This window comes from Bos taurus, chromosome 3 (assembly GCF_002263795.3).
Source record: "Bos taurus isolate L1 Dominette 01449 registration number 42190680 breed Hereford chromosome 3, ARS-UCD2.0, whole genome shotgun sequence".
NCBI lineage: Eukaryota > Metazoa > Chordata > Mammalia > Artiodactyla > Bovidae > Bos > Bos taurus.
This window is the reverse complement of record NC_037330.1, coordinates 19,792,019-19,808,080: the sequence shown is the minus strand read 5'-3', so window position 1 is coordinate 19,808,080 and position 16,062 is coordinate 19,792,019. Positions and strand designations below refer to the sequence as shown.

Genomic DNA, 16,062 nt, shown 5'->3' with positions numbered 1-16,062 from the left:
ATTCTGGACTTGTCCTTTCCAAACTGATCCTGTTTTAGTTAACAGAGGATATGAACATTAATACTTTCCCAACCCCAGTAGAGTGTTAAGAGACCTAACAAAGTTCTTTCTTGATGTGGTATTGGTTACATGGTGTGTTCAGTTTGTGAAAAATTGGTGAGCTGTAGACTTTTACATATTCTTCTCTCTATGTGTATTATGCTTTAATGTTTTCATAAATTAAAAAAAATACCTTTATAGGGCTGCTGTAAGGATAGAATAAGAGAATGTATATAAAGCATTGATATAATGCCAAACACAAAGTATATGTGCTTGGTAAATAGAAGCTGCTGTTACCTTTGCCTAGAGAGATTTTACTGATGTCATCAACTAACTGTACTGTTGTCATCTTTCTAAAAGCAATTGTCTTCCTTAAATTCACACACCATAAAAGTAAGAAGTTAAATCATAACATGAAATAGAGCATAAAAATAGATACTCCCTAAGAATATGACAGTTTTCTCAGTGTATTATCTTCCTTTAATGTTGATATTTACTAGCTCTCTGATTAATTTCAATAGTTTATTTTTTAAATAGTTAAGTTGTAATACCTTAAACTAGATAGAAATGAGCTCCCTGAGAGGAGTGATCATGACCTTTTCCATTGCCGTGTTCCCACTGTCTAGTATAGCTCTTGGTGTTTAATAAATGTTCACTGAATAAAAGAATGAAAATCAGTACCAAAAGCAAGAGTCCCGTGAACTTCCAGTTCCTCATCTTTTGCTCCCTTTCAGTATCTATTATATGGGCTTCTGATTTCCTTAAATATATTTTATTGTATCTGTTTCTACAGGCTGATGTATTTTAATGGCTCTTAATCCATATTCACATCCTGGTTCGCTTAGCTTTTCTCCAGGTGTTGGGCATTCTTTTATTCACTGTAACTGTCTTTAGTGCTATAAATATCTGTATTAATCACTTTTCCCCCTTCTGAGTTATTTCTTTGAGCTATATTTCCAAACAAATCGAAGAGCATAGACAGTTCAGTAAGTCTGCTTATTTAGATCATTACCTGATAAATGATGACACCTTAAAAATTGTAACAGTTCTGTGAATGTAACAGATGCTCTAGTGATCATGTTATGATTGATTTTATTGTGATCTCCTCCCAGAGTTTATGAGTGTAACAAACGCTGCAAATGTGACCCTAACATGTGCACAAACCGGTTGGTACAGCATGGCCTGCAGGTTCGTCTGCAGCTCTTCAAGACCCAGAACAAGGGCTGGGGTATCCGTTGCTTGGATGACATTGCCAAAGGCTCCTTTGTCTGTATTTATGCAGGTTAGTGATGAAAGGGTTGCTTTCTGGGGTTAGAACATGGTGGAACATTGAATCAGAGACAAGTTGAATTTAAGAATAAAATGCTTAACCTGTGAACTAGGAGAAAGAAGAAGACAGAATTTTCTTCTATAAAGAACATGAGTGATGTGACTGTCTGAGTGGATCAGGAAGGGTCAAAAGTGCTTCAGGAGAATAAGAACAAAAAGGGATGAAATTGTGGACATGTTTCAGCAGAGAGAGACATGGTTTTAGAAAAAAATGACATGTGTCATTTTTCCCCACATCACTCTACCCAGAGATTCAGCATAACTTAGGGAGAATGGGGTGGCAGAAAGGGCAAGATTTAAAGCTCCCCTTACTCTCACAGTTAAGACACTAAGGAGGAGGTATCATCAAAGGGAAACAAGAGACCATAATGAATGTTATTTGACTCTGTACTGTGGGGCTAGGTATTGATGAAATGAACTTTATTCTTTCTAAAAGCTCCTCATAACCCTGGAAGGCTTTCTCTTCATTCCCAGGGAAGATCCTGACAGATGACTTTGCTGACAAGGAGGGCCTAGAAATGGGTGATGAGTACTTTGCCAATCTGGACCATATTGAGAGCGTGGAGAACTTCAAGGAGGGGTATGAGAGTGATGCCCCCTGCTCCTCTGACAGCAGTGGTGTAGACTTGAAGGACCAGGAAGACGGCAACAGTGGTACAGAGGACCCCGAGGAGTCCAATGACGACAGCTCAGATGACAACTTCTGTAAGGACGAGGACTTCAGCACCAGCTCGGTGTGGCGCAGCTATGCTACCCGACGGCAGACCCGGGGCCAGAAGGAGAATGGATTGTCTGAGATGTCTTCCAAGGACTCTCGCCCCCCAGACCTAGGGCCCCCACATATTCCTGTCCCTCCATCAATCCCTGTAGGTGGCTGCAATCCACCTTCCTCTGAAGAGACACCTAAGAACAAAGTGGCCTCGTGGTTGAGCTGCAACAGTGTCAGTGAAGGTGGCTTTGCTGACTCTGATAGCCGTTCATCCTTCAAGACTAGTGAAGGTGGGGAAGGCCGCACTGGGGGAAGCAGAGGGGAAGCTGAGAAGGCTTCCACCTCAGGGCTTGGCTTCAAGGATGAGGGAGACATCAAGCAGGCCAAGAAAGAGGTAAGCAGTGGCAGGAAACTCTAAGAATTGTGGCTGTTACATAAGTTTGATGTGACAAACTTAACGCAATCTCACGACGAGACCATGAGTGCTTTTGTTATCGTTTTTGACCATACCACATGGCTTGGGGATCTTAGTTCCCTGACCAGGGATTGAACTTGTGTCCCCTGCAGTGGAAGCACAGAGTTCTAACCACGGGATAGACTGCCAAGGAATTCCCTCACCATGAGTCTTCACATGCAGATGATTTATTTGATGGATTTTTATGGCAAACCTGATTAATCTTCCCCCTGATACATTCCTGTGGTGGTGTAGTTGCTAAGTCGTGTCTGATTCTTGTGACCCCGTGTTTGTTTGAAGAACCAAATTATTTTAAAATCAGCCTGCTGTGGGGAAAGTACCTGATTCATTCCAAAGTGGGGGATTTAAAAATAATTTTTTAAAACTGCTACCTCAATTTATCTACATCATTGTTTTCATTATAGTAGAAAAACAAGAATTGATCTTAACATATTTTTAATGATGTTGAAACTTAGCACATTACAGGTGGTGAACGGTCCCTTGTCCTTAGAATATTCTGCCCATGGTGTTTTCCATGCACATTTTGTAATGCCCTATTATTGGGAAGGGTTAAAGACCCCTCCCAGTGGGGCTTCCTGATGAAAATGATCGTTATTCTCAAGTTGGAGAGTAATTTCTCCACACACACCCCACTTGAGATAGTGTACCTCTCGCTGGCTGATATCTTTAGAGGTCATCTGAGGTGAAGTCTACAGTTGTTGGATATATTATCTAGAACCATGGAGACATTCAGCCGTTCACTCGCTCTGTTTTCCAGGACCCTGATGACCGAAACAGGATGTCAATGTAAGTGCTTTGCTTTTTTACCTGTTTCCAAATCTTCCTTCTCTCGAGCCTACAAAATCAGCCTGAGAAACAGCCAGTAAACCTGACCCCTCTCATGTCTTCCTCTCCCATCAGAGTTACTGAAAGCTCTCGAAATTATGGTTACAATCCTTCTCCTGTGAAGCCTGAAGGACTTCGCCGCCCACCAAGTAAAACTAGTATGCATCAGAGCCGACGACTCATGGCCTCTGCTCAGCCAAACCCTGATGTAAGTGGCCTTTCTCAAGCTGTGCCTTACCCAGCCTCCTGTTTTACTCTAGAGCGCGAGTAAAGGAGCGTTCTTCTCGTGTCAAGTCTGTCACCGTAATTACTGTTGGATATTTTCCTTTTTCTCTGGCCTTGACTTCCTGCCTCATTTTCCTTCATCCAGCATCTAATCTTGCTATAGTCTCAACCCCTTCATGCCTAACTGTACCTAAAAGCAGGGATTCCAAGAGGTCCTTTGCATTTACTCGTTTTTTTTATACATATATATTTTTTGGCTTCACCAGGCCCCAGGTGCTGCACGCGGGATCTTCTATCTTCCTTGCAGCATGGAGAATCTTCTTTAGTTGCAGTTTGTGGGATCCAGTTCTCTGACCAGGGATCCACACCAGGTCCCCTCTCCTGGGAGTGTGGAATCCCAGCCACTGGACCACCAGGGAAGTCCCTCTCCATTTACTCTTATTCCTTCTTTTCACCCTTCTGCTTCCTCAGGATATCCTGACCCTGTCCAGCAGCACAGAAAGTGAGGGGGAAAGTGGGACCAGCCGGAAGCCCACTGCTGGCCAGACTTCAGCCGCAGCCGTGGACAGTGATGATATCCAGACCATCTCCTCTGGCTCTGAAGGGGATGACTTTGAGGACAAGAAGAACATGTCTGGTAGTCTGGAAGAATTTGTGGAGTAGTAGGAAGGAACCAGTAGGGGAAAAATTCAGATCTTAGGAAGCATCCCTGGGAAGACTCCCTGACTTCCAGCTAAACTGTTAATAATGTGTGACATATCCCCTCCCTCTGTTCTTTCTAGTTCTTTTCCCTCTGCTTCTGTATCCAGCAGATCTAATCCTGCTTGAAAAAAACTGCCACCTTGGGCCTTTGCCTCAGAGTCCCAGCTTATTGGTATTCCTGAGGTGCACTGGGTGGGATAAAAATGGAAGCAGGAAAAAAAAGGAAGTAGAAGGTCCAATCATGAGGTGGGGTGGACCTAGCCCCATTCTTCTCCTTCTCCAGGTCCAATGAAGCGCCAAGTGGCAGTAAAATCCACCCGGGGTTTTGCTTTGAAATCAACCCATGGCATTGCCATTAAATCAACCAACATGGCATCTGTGGAAAAGGGGGAGAGTGCACCCATTCGTAAGAACACACGCCAGTTCTATGATGGGGAGGAGTCTTGCTACATCATCGATGCCAAGCTTGAAGGCAACCTGGGCCGCTACCTCAATGTGAGACCCCTTTCGCTCACCTGTATGTGCTGGTTATCCCCTAGTCCTCACATTTCTAGTTCTTTTAAATACAACTCCATAAACCCATCTTTTCTCATTAAAATTCTTGATTGCAAAGGATCTTTAAAGAGGTGCCTTTCAAAATCTCTGTTGCCATGGGAGGATCAAATGGCATTGTTTTCATCCAGCTCTCACTCACCCCACAAAACCAGATTCTGTTTCCTTGGTTCCAAAGTGAATCTGTACTTAAACTTACAGCACAGTTGCAGCCCTAACCTGTTTGTCCAGAATGTCTTCGTGGATACTCATGATCTCCGCTTCCCGTGGGTGGCCTTCTTCGCCAGCAAGTAAGAGGGAATCAGGAAAGGGGATGGGTGGGTGGGAAAAGCCCAGGTTGGGGAGGGGCCAGGACATTCAAAGGGCCTCTCTTCCATCTGGGATCCAGCTCCCCCTGCACATTCAGTCATCGCAGGCCTGGGTTTCTGCTGTTTGACCACACCCCTTCCTCCTCTTCCTCTTCAGGAGAATCCGGGCTGGCACCGAGCTTACCTGGGACTACAACTATGAGGTGGGCAGCGTGGAAGGCAAGGAGTTGCTTTGCTGCTGCGGGGCCATCGAATGCCGAGGGCGTCTTCTTTAGAGGACAGCCTTCCTCCTAACCTTCTGAACTGCCCTTTCCTCAGGAACTGGGTCTTCCTGACTATTGAATTCTGACCCCCAAGTTTCTAGTCTAGCTACTCCCCAGCTCCTAGTAGATAGAAATGGGGGTTCTGGATCAGGAGACCCCTTCCATTGCGGTGCTAGCAGGCAGGGCCCCTCCCCTGCCTCCTGAGGCACTGGGGGTGGGAGAGGTTACCACTCTAACCTGGGCCTGACATCCCTCCAGTCCTCCTGTGGCTCACCCCTCCCATCCTACATTTGTTCAAGTGTTCATCCTTTTAACAGACTTTATTCCTAGAATGAGGGCTGTGTATTTTACTATCCCTGGTTTGTATTGTTTCTTGAAAGTAACAAGATGTTAAAACTAAGATTGTGATTTGATTTCTTTCCCTCAGTTCCCAGTTCTAGGTCTTGATGAGAGATGAGCTTTTCCCCCACCCTTCCCAACAGGCAGCTGTCATTAATCCTGACCTTTCTCTACTTTGCTTTTTCTTATTTGCCATGTGATATTTTTTAAGGTTACATAACCATGAGGAAGGCATGAGGAAGACTACCTTAGTTTATTTAGTTGATCACTCTTCTCAGTTCATAAGAGTCTCAAACACTTGTTGCCATGTTTTACTTAATCTTTAATATATTTTAATTAAAAAAAAAAACCATTAACAGTACATTTTGGTCTGAAGTGGTCCCTCTGCTGAAATGCCAGGTGCTAGCTGTAATTCAGGCTTTAAAACCCAAACCCCAAATGTTTAATAAATAAAAATTAGAACTAGTTGCCATTCTACTCCAAACCAGCTAGCCTAGGGAAAGAGGCCAGAGAAAGGAGGCAGTAAGATCTTGGACCTGTGACTACAGGGACAGCTGGCAGAGAAGTAACAGAAGACTGTCTGAGCAGTCCACATTGTGGCCCCCACTTTTTGGCAGAGGTAGGATAAGGGTCACGTGCACCCACCTACACTCAGTTCATTTGGATCTTAGAAGGGAAAAAGTTAAAAGTCAGCTCAGCTTTGGTTTCTGGTCCAAGTTAGGGAGATTAGAAAGGTGAGCCTTGGTCCAACTTTGGCAGAATGAGGCCCACAGGTGGGACAGTAAGGCACGACCCTGGCTCTGGAGGTCAGGGAGTCAAAGGCAGACAGACAGGGCCAGATTCTGAAGAGTAAGGAATGTGACTTATAACCCCCACCCCCAGAACTGAGGAAAGGTCTCAAAATCAGTAGAAAGGACAACTTGGAAAATAAGACCAATCCCCCTCCCCCAACAAAGGATATAGCCAACCTCCCATTCCTGGAGATGGGCTGATAAGAATTTGGTTTAAAGGCAACTGGGTGACAGTAGCAGGGGGTGGGGCACAGAGAAGAACACGCTCCTCTCGCTTTCTCCTTCTCCCCAGAGCTTAAAGTGACCCTGTGGGGAGGGTGGGGTATTTCCTTGGCTTTATACGTTAATCTGAGGGGCAGCAGGGACAATGGTTCAGTCATTCTTACGATGGTTGTTGTTGAGGATGGGGTGGCCATTGGCCAGGGGCCGGTTCTTTGCTCCTCCCCCAGCTGCAGCCTCCTCCCCCTCTGAGCTCTCTGTTTCTTCCCGGTCACTGCGTTCATCTTCTACTACCTGTGAAAGGGATGAGCAGGGTTACCAACCCCTAAGGACTGCCTCTCTCGGTGGGCTTTTTCCAGCTATACCCAGGGCCCCACAGTAGGTTTTAGAGGGTTGCTGATATGGGAGGGAATTTGGGCCGTTCCTAGAGTTGAGAGTAGTAGGGCCTACAGAATGGAGACAGAACCATTACCTTTCCAGTTATGAACTTGTGGGCCATGCGCAAAATGAGGTAGGCCCAGAAGATATGCAGCAGCTGTAGCACTCCCATCATGAAATTGAAGAAGTAATAGCCAAAGAAGGCGGGATAGAGCTCCAGTGGGTACACCAGCGTGCAGTGCAGGATCCTTGGGATGGGGAGAGACAAGAACTGTTAACACAGAAAAGAGGGGGTCAAGACTGAGGACAGACAAATGGGGCCAGGGAGAAGATTCCTGATTTCTTCAAACAGTCTAGTCTGGTATCCTACTCACCAGAAGGGCAGGATGACCAGTCGGGTGATGATGAAGACAATGGCGAAGACGATGAAGATGTTGTTGCAGGTGTTTTTCCATCCCGCGTAGTTAAACATCTTGGCTGACTGTGTAGATAGCCCCCACCGATCATCACGGGCTCCTGACTCCCATATACATTCATACATACATCCCACTTAACCACACTAGCTCTGTGCCCCCACCTCCTTGGTCCCAGGAACACCCACCCCCACCCACCACTACCCCAAGCAAAGGATAGAGGGACAGAAGAACCTGCACCAAGGTCTCTAGGCTTGAAGAAATGCCCAGGAAGCCTGACCTCTAGCAGGTAGTCAGAAGAGTCGTGCAGAGCCATGATAAGAGTCCCTGCTCGGACGTAATTGGCAAACCAGGAGAAACTGATGAGGATGATGGTGGCCACGTGATGGATGATCTGCTCCTTGAAATCCTGTAGAAAAGATGCAACCTCCAGAGGACTGTTTCCTGTTCCCTAGCTTCCGTTCTTCCCCCTTTAATTCCACTTATCCCACAACTCCATCCAAAGCACCCAGAAGTCAAAGGGGAGGTGGTTCATACCGCGCTTCATTTTGGCTCCTACTCAGTGGTACAGCCCCATGACTCACCTTTCGCTTGACGTCAGAAGCAATGCTGAAGAGCAAGGACCAGTAGAAAGACAGTTCAATCATGTAGTACCAATACTGGGAAGGGATGATGCTCTGAGAGAGAAAAGAGGAAGTTTAACGGACCCCAGAGCCACTGGACCCAATGGTCTCGCCTCTCCAAACCCAGCCCTCCTTGCACTTAAGATTAACACCATGACTGCAGTCCCTTCTGCCACGTGTCTGAGATCAACTCTTCACAAGGATGTGTATGTCCCAATCCTATCCTACACTGATTCTCACCCCACATAAGGACTAATTACCCCATATAAGGAATCAGGACCCATCATGTACCTGTATGGGATATCCCTCCCAAACTTTCCTCAGGTCATAGAACCAGGGTTTCTGCAGAGAAATGGTAATAAGAGGTTAAAGGAGGAGGCACCTAAATTCTGGGCTTCACCCCACCTTGCCAGAGAACCTACTCCCCCACTTGCCCTCCCCAAGTAATCCCCACTCACGTCTACAATGACGGCCGTGCCGGCGATGAAAGCAATCAGGTAAAATGTGAATCTCCAGCTGGAAGAGGAAGCAGACATGGCTAGGAGAGTGGAATGGAAGAACGGCGCAGCCCTCCCCCCAGATACCCTCTCAAGGAAATACTCAACCAAATGTGCCTCCTCACCCGGGAGTAATTTCTCCACATACAGCTGCAGCCCCACCTCCCAGCAAAACACAGTAGACCTTCCTCTGCCACCCAGTTTCTCTTGCCTCAACTGCCCCTACCTTGCTTCTCGAAACTTCTTGAGGAGACTGGGCCGGTCCTGGTTGCGACGGCGGCGGAACCAGCGCTCTACCTGGCGGCCAGAGAGCCCGCTCTGCCGTGACAGAAGCTCCACATCTGCCTGGGTGGGGTGAGAAGCCCATTATGTTCTGCTTCACTCGCCCTCCCCGCCCCTCTGCCAGTAATGACCCAAGTTGGCCCCATCTGAAGGGAAGGGGAGATGCCTTCCCATTTCTGCACCCCACCTCCTCACTCCCTACCAGGACTCAGTAACTCCCAGAACAGGGTCTGCAGCTCATACCTGTTTGGGCTGCTTGCCACTGGTCATGTAGAAATGCTCCAAAGTGGGGTTTGGAGGTGCCCGCAGCCGGGTTTTCTCTTTGACATTCAGGAGGGCAGCCAGTGGTGTAGCCACGTAACTGGGGAAGGGATAGGAGTGAGGGGTGTCTGACTCTCTTGAAGCAGGCAAGCCTGTTAGCCCCTAAACTAGAGGGCCTGGAGGGGGATATTGCAAGCTCAGGCAACTTTATCCTGGGCCTCAGTTTCCCAGCAACCCCCTCTCTGGCTGCCTTGGGCTGCCCATAGCTGACAAAGCTGCCTGTGTTCACTAGCCACCAGGCGGGTGGAGGGCAAGAACAAATAACCATTGAAGGAATGGGCCTGGGGGTGCTGAGCCCTCAGAAAGACAATGCTGCCTTTAGTGGGGGGCACACAGTAGGCAGGGACCTGGGTGGTGAGAACACCAGTGTGCAGGACCAATTAAACAGCAAGAGACAAACTTGAAGTACAAGAAACTGCAGCTGGGAGCCAAGGAAGGCATGGGGGTAGGTTGGTATGCTCACAGCTCAAAGAAGTATCGAATGATGAGGAAGAGCAAGGCCAGGGGTAGTGTGATATAGAGGTCAGAGGCTTTGGCGTAGACACGTCCATCTCGGTCTTCTAGATCAGCCCAGGTTAAGTTCACAGGGAGCCACAGCCGTTCCCACCAGAAGTAGTCATGTAAGGTCTGGAGCATCCTGAGTGAGGAAGGGAGAAGTAGAGGGCATCAAAGCAGGCAGCAGTGCAGAAGGAGACGGAAGACAGTTTTCACAGTGTAACAAAAAGAGCAGGGGCAAAGACTCAGGCCCTGGGCTCTGGTCTTGGCCATGTGGATGAATCAGTGTGCCCATCTGTAATATAGTGGCTTTCCAGTTCTAACAGTTACTCTTAATATCAACCAAAGGTGACATTAACATCCCCTGGAAGTCCTGATTCCCTAGACAAGAACCTTGGGGTCTCGCCATCATTTTGCTATTCTTACACGGAAACTAGACAGGATCTAGCCTAGAAGCCGTGGCCAAAAATCTTAAGTGAAATCAGAGTCATCATCCCTTCCCCCCACCCTCCAACCTCTTCCTAGACCTCCCATGTGTTAGTCACTCAGTCATATCCGACTCTTTGTAACTTTATGGACTGAGCCCGCCAGGTTTCTGTCCATGGAACTCTCCAGGTAAGAATACAGGAGTGGGTAGCCAATCCCTTCTCCAAGGGATCTTCCTGAGGCAGGGATCAAACCCAGGTCTCCTGCATTGCAGGCAGATTCTTTACCATCTGAACCATCAGAGCTCCCAAATCAACCCATAACTGGAAGCTTCCTTGCCAGGGAGCCCAAGAAAGGATTGCAGGGCTGGGGCAAGACCTTTCTCCCCCTTCCCTATAACCCACTGAGGCAGCAGGTCCTAGGGAAAATTAAGAGGCCAGAATAAACCAAAATCATGCCCCCAAATAGTGCTGAGCTCAAGGACAATCAATGGACATCAAAATACTGCACACAAAATTAATAGCCCATGCCCAAGCCATCCATTCCCAAACATAAGGCAGAAGGACTCTATGTGAAGCCTATTCTCAGAAACAAAATGAAGACAAGGCTGCAGGGAGTCAGGAGTTGGAGGATAGAGAGTCGATACAGCAGACTAAGACATCTGGTAGAATTAGGAGCTACTTGGATTAAGGCTCCTTTGGAAAATAAAATACTAGTCTGCTCAGGGAACACCCATCACAAATACCCTCAGTGCTCAGGAAAGAGCTGCTGCTTTGTACCACCTCCCTCCCCCGTTTCGTCCACGGAAAGAGAAAGGATCTACAGGGTGGTGGTGACCACTTGGATACCAAGTGAAGGAAGGTACGATCTGAGGCTCACGCGGGAACAGCAGCTGCTTGGAGCTGAGAGAAGGAGCAAGATGATGGTGTAGAATCAGCGATGGTGGTCCACACAACTGGCAGTCCTAGGACTCAGCAGTGAACCCAGTAGGATGACAAGGGCAAAGCTTCCAGGCTACCAAGCCCTCATCCTCCGAGGAGGGAGGCCAGGTAGGTGGTCTCCAGGCTGGCCTTGAGACTAAAAGCTGACACAGAAGGAAGGTGGTCCCCTCCCTGCTGCGGAGGAAATAGAGTTGGGAGATTGTTCTCTGCTGTGAACTGGAGACCAACCGGTGCCTCGCTGAAGGCTGATCATATCACAGCTGAGCTGGGCTGCTCCACAGCTCCGCCCCCACCCACCACAGAAGCACTTGCGAAATCCCTCTCAGCCTGTCACGGGTCAGCATTTCAGCTCAAGGACTTTACCCTCTTGTCCCCACTCCTGGTCACTGCTCTTTCAGATGAAAGCAGAGGGCAGCTCTGACAGTAAAGGAGTTTCAGCTCCACCCGCCCCCAACAGCACGGGTTCTACACACATACACGCACGCACACACACACACACACATTCCAGGCCTCAGCTCCTGAGGACACTGCCCCTTCCCTCTCCACCTTGGCCAGAATAAATATTTAATTAGTTAAAGAGATGGAAGCCTTCGGAACTGAACAAAACTAAACACAGTTATCAGAGTAGAACTCTCCCCACACGACAGTGCACACAGACACACTTTTTTCTTTGAGAGAAGTTGTAGAAAATTTAGTAAAGAAGGGACAAGGCAGAAAGCCTACATGCGGTGGCACCCCTCCAGCTCTTCTTGCCACCTTCTTTGCTTAGTCTGATTGGAGGTGAAGAAACAGACCTGACTCAGTCACCTGACTGCTAGTCCCTTGGGGCCCAATTTGTCCTCCATTGAGGACTAAAGCCAAGGGTACTGTCTGGCCTAGACATTGGGCCCCATTCCTACCCTGGTCAGTGGAAACCGGCAGGTAAGTTTCTTTTGTCACAGATATTTTGAGGATTAAAAAGACTCAGAGGGCTGGCTGGGATCCTGGAGGCCAAGCATAGAGTCCCTCTCCATGACTCCCGGGGGCCCAGGAATGCCTCATGCCTACAAAGAAGGTGAGGAGGCAGAGAAGCAGGCAGAAAGTCAGAGATGGGTCAAAGGCAAGCGCCTGGACAGCGCAACTATCTCAATCCCAGGACAAGGTAGCACCTGGCCCCTGCCTGCTCCAAACAGGGACAGCAGAAGATGGTGTGAGCAGAGAGTGTGATGTTTTGGGAGTTGTGAATGGGGGCTCTCTCACCCCCGGGTTTCAGGCTTTCTGTGACCACAGCCCTCCCCTACTGCCCAGCACTTCCATTAGCAGAGGAGTGGTGGCCTGGACCCTGCCCCTCACCCCTGGAGCCTAGCCCAGCAGGAAGAGGCACCAGATTCAGCAGGGTCAGGACTTCGGACTCCATGTGAGGGGGAAGGGAAGACAATAGGGGCTCCTGGGCCAGGCCCGCCAGCTGCACTTATACATCCCCACAGAACCTACCAGTCCACTCCCAGTGGCGTCCCTGGCACACCAAGCCAAGCAATGGATCCCACCAACAAAAAGGTGGGTCAAGAAAAGGGAATGTGCCTTCGTGCTTGCTTTTCTGGGTCACATTACTTAATTTCCTGGTGGAGAAAATCACACCTGTAGGTATTTTTCCACTCAAACGATTTACTCCCCCACACACATGAAGAAACAATAGGGTGTGTGCATGTGTATGTGTCTCTGTCTCTCTCATGCACAAATACACCTGCCTCAGAGACACAGACACCACTTTATGAGGCACAGGCTGGAGAACGGCCAGCTGAGCAGGGATTTCATGGGCATTGGATTACCAGGAACTTGAACAGAGCTCCACCCAGCTGCTACCTTTTGCCCAACTCTGACTGACCCATCCCAGACTCCCACAGACAGATGAAAAGGGGCAGAGAGTCCCCAAGGGGACTTGTAGACCCAGTCTGCTAGGAGGGCAGAAGTTTGAGGCTATGAGGAAGAGATCTCACAGACTCAACGTGATAATAGTCCCAACGGCTCTCAGAGTGTGGAGAAATAATTGAAGAAGATACAATACAATCAGTAAGGGAAGAGAGAGTGACAAAGACAGGATCCCAGAGGCTCCCAGCTTTCACTGGAGCCTGGCGGTCTACAAAAAAGAAGTGGAAAGAAGTGGCAGAGGACCTGAATAGTCCAGCTTGTTGAAAACTTTTTCAGGCAGCTACACCAGGTCACAAACTAGAAAGCTGTGAGCAATGGATGAAGCCAAGAAGAGGTGTGTCATCCCTCCAGGCTGAAGTAGAGGTCTCAAAATTTTAGTTTTTCTGTGGCCCCAACACAGCCAAAGACTGCAGGAGATTACAGCCCCCAGAGGGAGAGAATGACTGGCAAATTCAGGAAGTAGATGGGGATGTGGGGGGCTGGGCGGGCAGGGGGCATGCTAAAGGCACAGTGAAGGATCGGCCAGCCTGTGGCCAGTGACGGGAAAGTGAAGGCCCTCCCTCCCAGAGGGGAAGCCGGCCAGAGGCCCCAGTGAAGGGAGTGGACTGTGGGGTACCAAGGAAGACAAGGAACTCTCTCTCTCTTCAAAACAGGGTTTGTGCAGGTCACTGTATGATTAGGGTCAGGCCCTGAGGGAGGAGGCTGCAGACAGTCCTTACCCTTAGGAGCACCATCACAAGCCCAGTCAGCCACCCACATTAGGCCCAGCCACCTGGACTCCGCTATGGGACTGCAACCTCCGCTAAGACAGATGTGGGAGTGACTGCCTGCTGGAGGCCTTTCCTGATTCACTTCTCCAGAAAGAGGGGCTCACTCCATTCCTCAGGATCCTCAGAACCCCCTATCTCCTGTACCTAGCAACTCAGGTGAAGAATCGATCAGATTTTGACACCAAGAGTCTACCTTAGGAAGTGAACCTCTAAACTCAGGCCACAGATTAAAACCCCACACATGCAATTAACCTACTTGCCAGAGAGCCTCCGGGCCAGAAATTAGCAAAGGGAGGCCCAGAAAACCAGTTTCACCAGCAGCTCCCCCTACCCCTGCCCCACACACCCCATAACGGTATAAGAGCCTTAGCCACGGGGCGGGGGCCAGGGGCAGACACTCTGAGCCACTCCTTCCTGTTTCCCGTTAAGCACATGGACGCCCTGACCTCCCTCCCGGAGTGGGCACAGTGAACCGATTAGAAAAAGCTTCACTCTCCTCTCACTCTAGCCACGGGATTCCCCAGCCAGGGGCCGCGCCGCGGGCTCTCTGCCAAGCAGGGGGCTCTCGTGCAACTGCTCACCGGACTTTCTCCTCCCCAAAAAAGGGCGCCGGAGGCTCGGCCGTCCGTGGGCAGCCCCGCGTCCTCAACTCCCAGCTCCTACCTGTTGCCCAGGAGGACTCCTCCGCGCTCCGGGCGGCGCGCTCGAGGACGCCCGGGCGGCCGGCCAGCCTGCCCTCAGGCGGCGCTGGGGGCCCGGCCGCTCCCGCGAGGCGCTCCGGCCCGCCCTCCGCCAGGCCCGCCGCCGCCATGAGCGCGCGGGGCAGAGGCCCCAGAGCCAGCGGCGGCGCCCAGCGCCGGCCGCCCGAGGGTGTGCGCCCGCGCCTCGCTCCGCTCCACGGCCCGCTCCCGGCCCCGCCAGGCCCTGTCCGCCGAGCCGCGTCCTCGCGGCCCCCGCAGTTCTCCCAACTTTTCCGCGCCCCGTGCCTCCCCACCCCTGCGCGCGGCGCCGCGGACTCCCGGGCGCGGGTTCCGACTCACTCGGCGGCGGCTGCGGCGTCGCGGAGCTGGCCCGGCCGGGAGCCGCTGCTCCGTCTCTCCCCTCGTCCGAGCTCCGGGCCCCCTCCGGACTGGCTCCGCTCGCTCCTCTCCTCCCCCTTCCGCCCGCCTGCCTGCCCGCTCCCTCCCTCCTTCCTCCTCCTCCCGCCGCCCGCCGAGCCCAGCCGAGCCGAGAGCGAGCCCAGCCAGCCCGGGAAAGAAAGGCCGCGAGCAACACAGCAGCCGGGAGACTGGGCGTGGGCCTACGGCCCGGCGACGGAAGGGGAGAGGAGGGCGGGCGGGCGCGCGGCGGGGCCCGGGCCTCCGCGCGGGGTAGCCGCGCCCAGCGCCCGCCGCCTGCCACCGCCCCCTCCCCGGCCGGGGGCGGGCGGTGGAAGCTTGGGAGCTGAGCCCTCGCTGCACCCGGCGGGCGGCGGAGGCCCACTGCAGGCGCTGCACCGGGGGGAAGAAGCCCCCGACGAGGGAGACAGTGTGGGGTCTCCCAGCCTCTGGTCTCTCGGTTAGGGGCGCGCTCCGAGGACCCCGGGACAAACCCGCGAGGGGCTCGGGGCGCGGAACGGCCGGGCCCCTGCACCACCCCGGCAGCCCCCAACTGCGGCCCTCGCCCTCCGGCCGGCTGCGGCCCCCAGTTCTCTCAGCGGCCAGACCGGTGGCCACACTTCCCACCTCCAGCCCCACCGGGCAGCGGAGAGAGGAGGGCGCCCCGGCTCCCGGCCCCCGCAGCCCCTGCGGTTTCTTCCCAAGGCCCGCGCGCCGAGGCCCAGGACCTCTCTCTCCAGAACCGACCCGGGCAGCGGGCCCTCGAGATTCGGCTGGGACCCCTAGGGCGTCCCCCACCCCAGCTCGGCCTTAAAATCCCCACCGTTTCCACACCAGTGCTGTAAAATCTACCCCCCAGTGGCACACATACCCTACTGCCGGCAGACTCTGAAGGAGCCAGTCCCCAACTTTTGCTATGTAAAACGTATCTGAGATTTCAATCTAGACCACTGCTTATCCGTGTTCAAAAATTCATATTTTAAAATGTTTTTCCCCTAGACTGGTAAAATTGATGTTTCAGGAAGATGTAACATGTTTATCCTAGAAAACTGGCCTTGATTCCTAAGGACAGAGTGTGACTAAGATGTGTTTGAGGGTTTGTTTAAAGAGGGCCCGCCTAGCAGAGGTAACCATT

General features: G+C 51.1%; 2 protein-coding genes across 7 annotated transcripts in view; one reads left to right on the top strand and one right to left on the bottom strand.

Annotated features, from left to right (window-relative positions):
• Positions 1–6,146, top strand: part of SETDB1 (SET domain bifurcated histone lysine methyltransferase 1) — a 32,369-nt gene extending 26,223 nt beyond the window's left edge. For 2 of the 3 annotated variants that reach the window (XM_024984169.2, XM_005203829.5), the window contains exons 15-22: positions 1,152–1,321; positions 1,843–2,471; positions 3,310–3,338; positions 3,453–3,585; positions 4,074–4,239; positions 4,588–4,799; positions 5,058–5,146; positions 5,322–6,146. In XM_024984169.2, the coding sequence (XP_024839937.1) occupies positions 1,152–1,321; positions 1,843–2,471; positions 3,310–3,338; positions 3,453–3,585; positions 4,074–4,239; positions 4,588–4,799; positions 5,058–5,146; positions 5,322–5,439 (1,546 nt within the window). In that variant the 3' untranslated portion in view covers positions 5,440–6,146. The remainder of the gene's footprint in view (positions 1–1,151; positions 1,322–1,842; positions 2,472–3,309; positions 3,339–3,452; positions 3,586–4,073; positions 4,240–4,587; positions 4,800–5,057; positions 5,147–5,321) is intronic. The other variant, NM_001191388.3, reaches the window with a different exon arrangement.
• Positions 6,065–14,961, bottom strand: CERS2 (ceramide synthase 2). Of its 4 annotated transcripts, none has more exons than XM_024989612.2 (11): positions 14,494–14,961; positions 9,754–9,927; positions 9,213–9,330; positions 8,914–9,032; positions 8,649–8,706; positions 8,482–8,532; positions 8,152–8,244; positions 7,848–7,976; positions 7,529–7,635; positions 7,249–7,402; positions 6,065–7,070 (listed from the first exon to the last, which is right to left on the bottom strand). In XM_024989612.2, exons 2-11 carry the CDS (start codon positions 9,924–9,926, stop codon positions 6,930–6,932), a joined length of 1,143 nt encoding a protein of 380 aa, XP_024845380.1. In that variant the 5' UTR covers position 9,927; positions 14,494–14,961; the 3' UTR covers positions 6,065–6,929.
• Between the last annotated feature and the right edge of the window lie 1,101 nt (positions 14,962–16,062).

Bases quoted from the DNA above. Each gene is read 5' to 3' on its own strand.
- CERS2 (XM_024989612.2), bottom strand. From the start codon at position 9,926: ATGCTCCAGACCTTACATGACTACTTCTGGTGGGAACGGCTGTGGCTC. The intron at 9,331-9,753 runs GTGAGCATACCA...TCCCTTCCCCAG, and splicing joins ATTCGATACTTCTTTGAGCT to TTACGTGGCTACACCACTGG. The intron at 8,245-8,481 runs GTACATGATGGG...TTTCTCTCTCAG, and splicing joins GGGAGGGATATCCCATACAG to AGCATCATCCCTTCCCAGTA.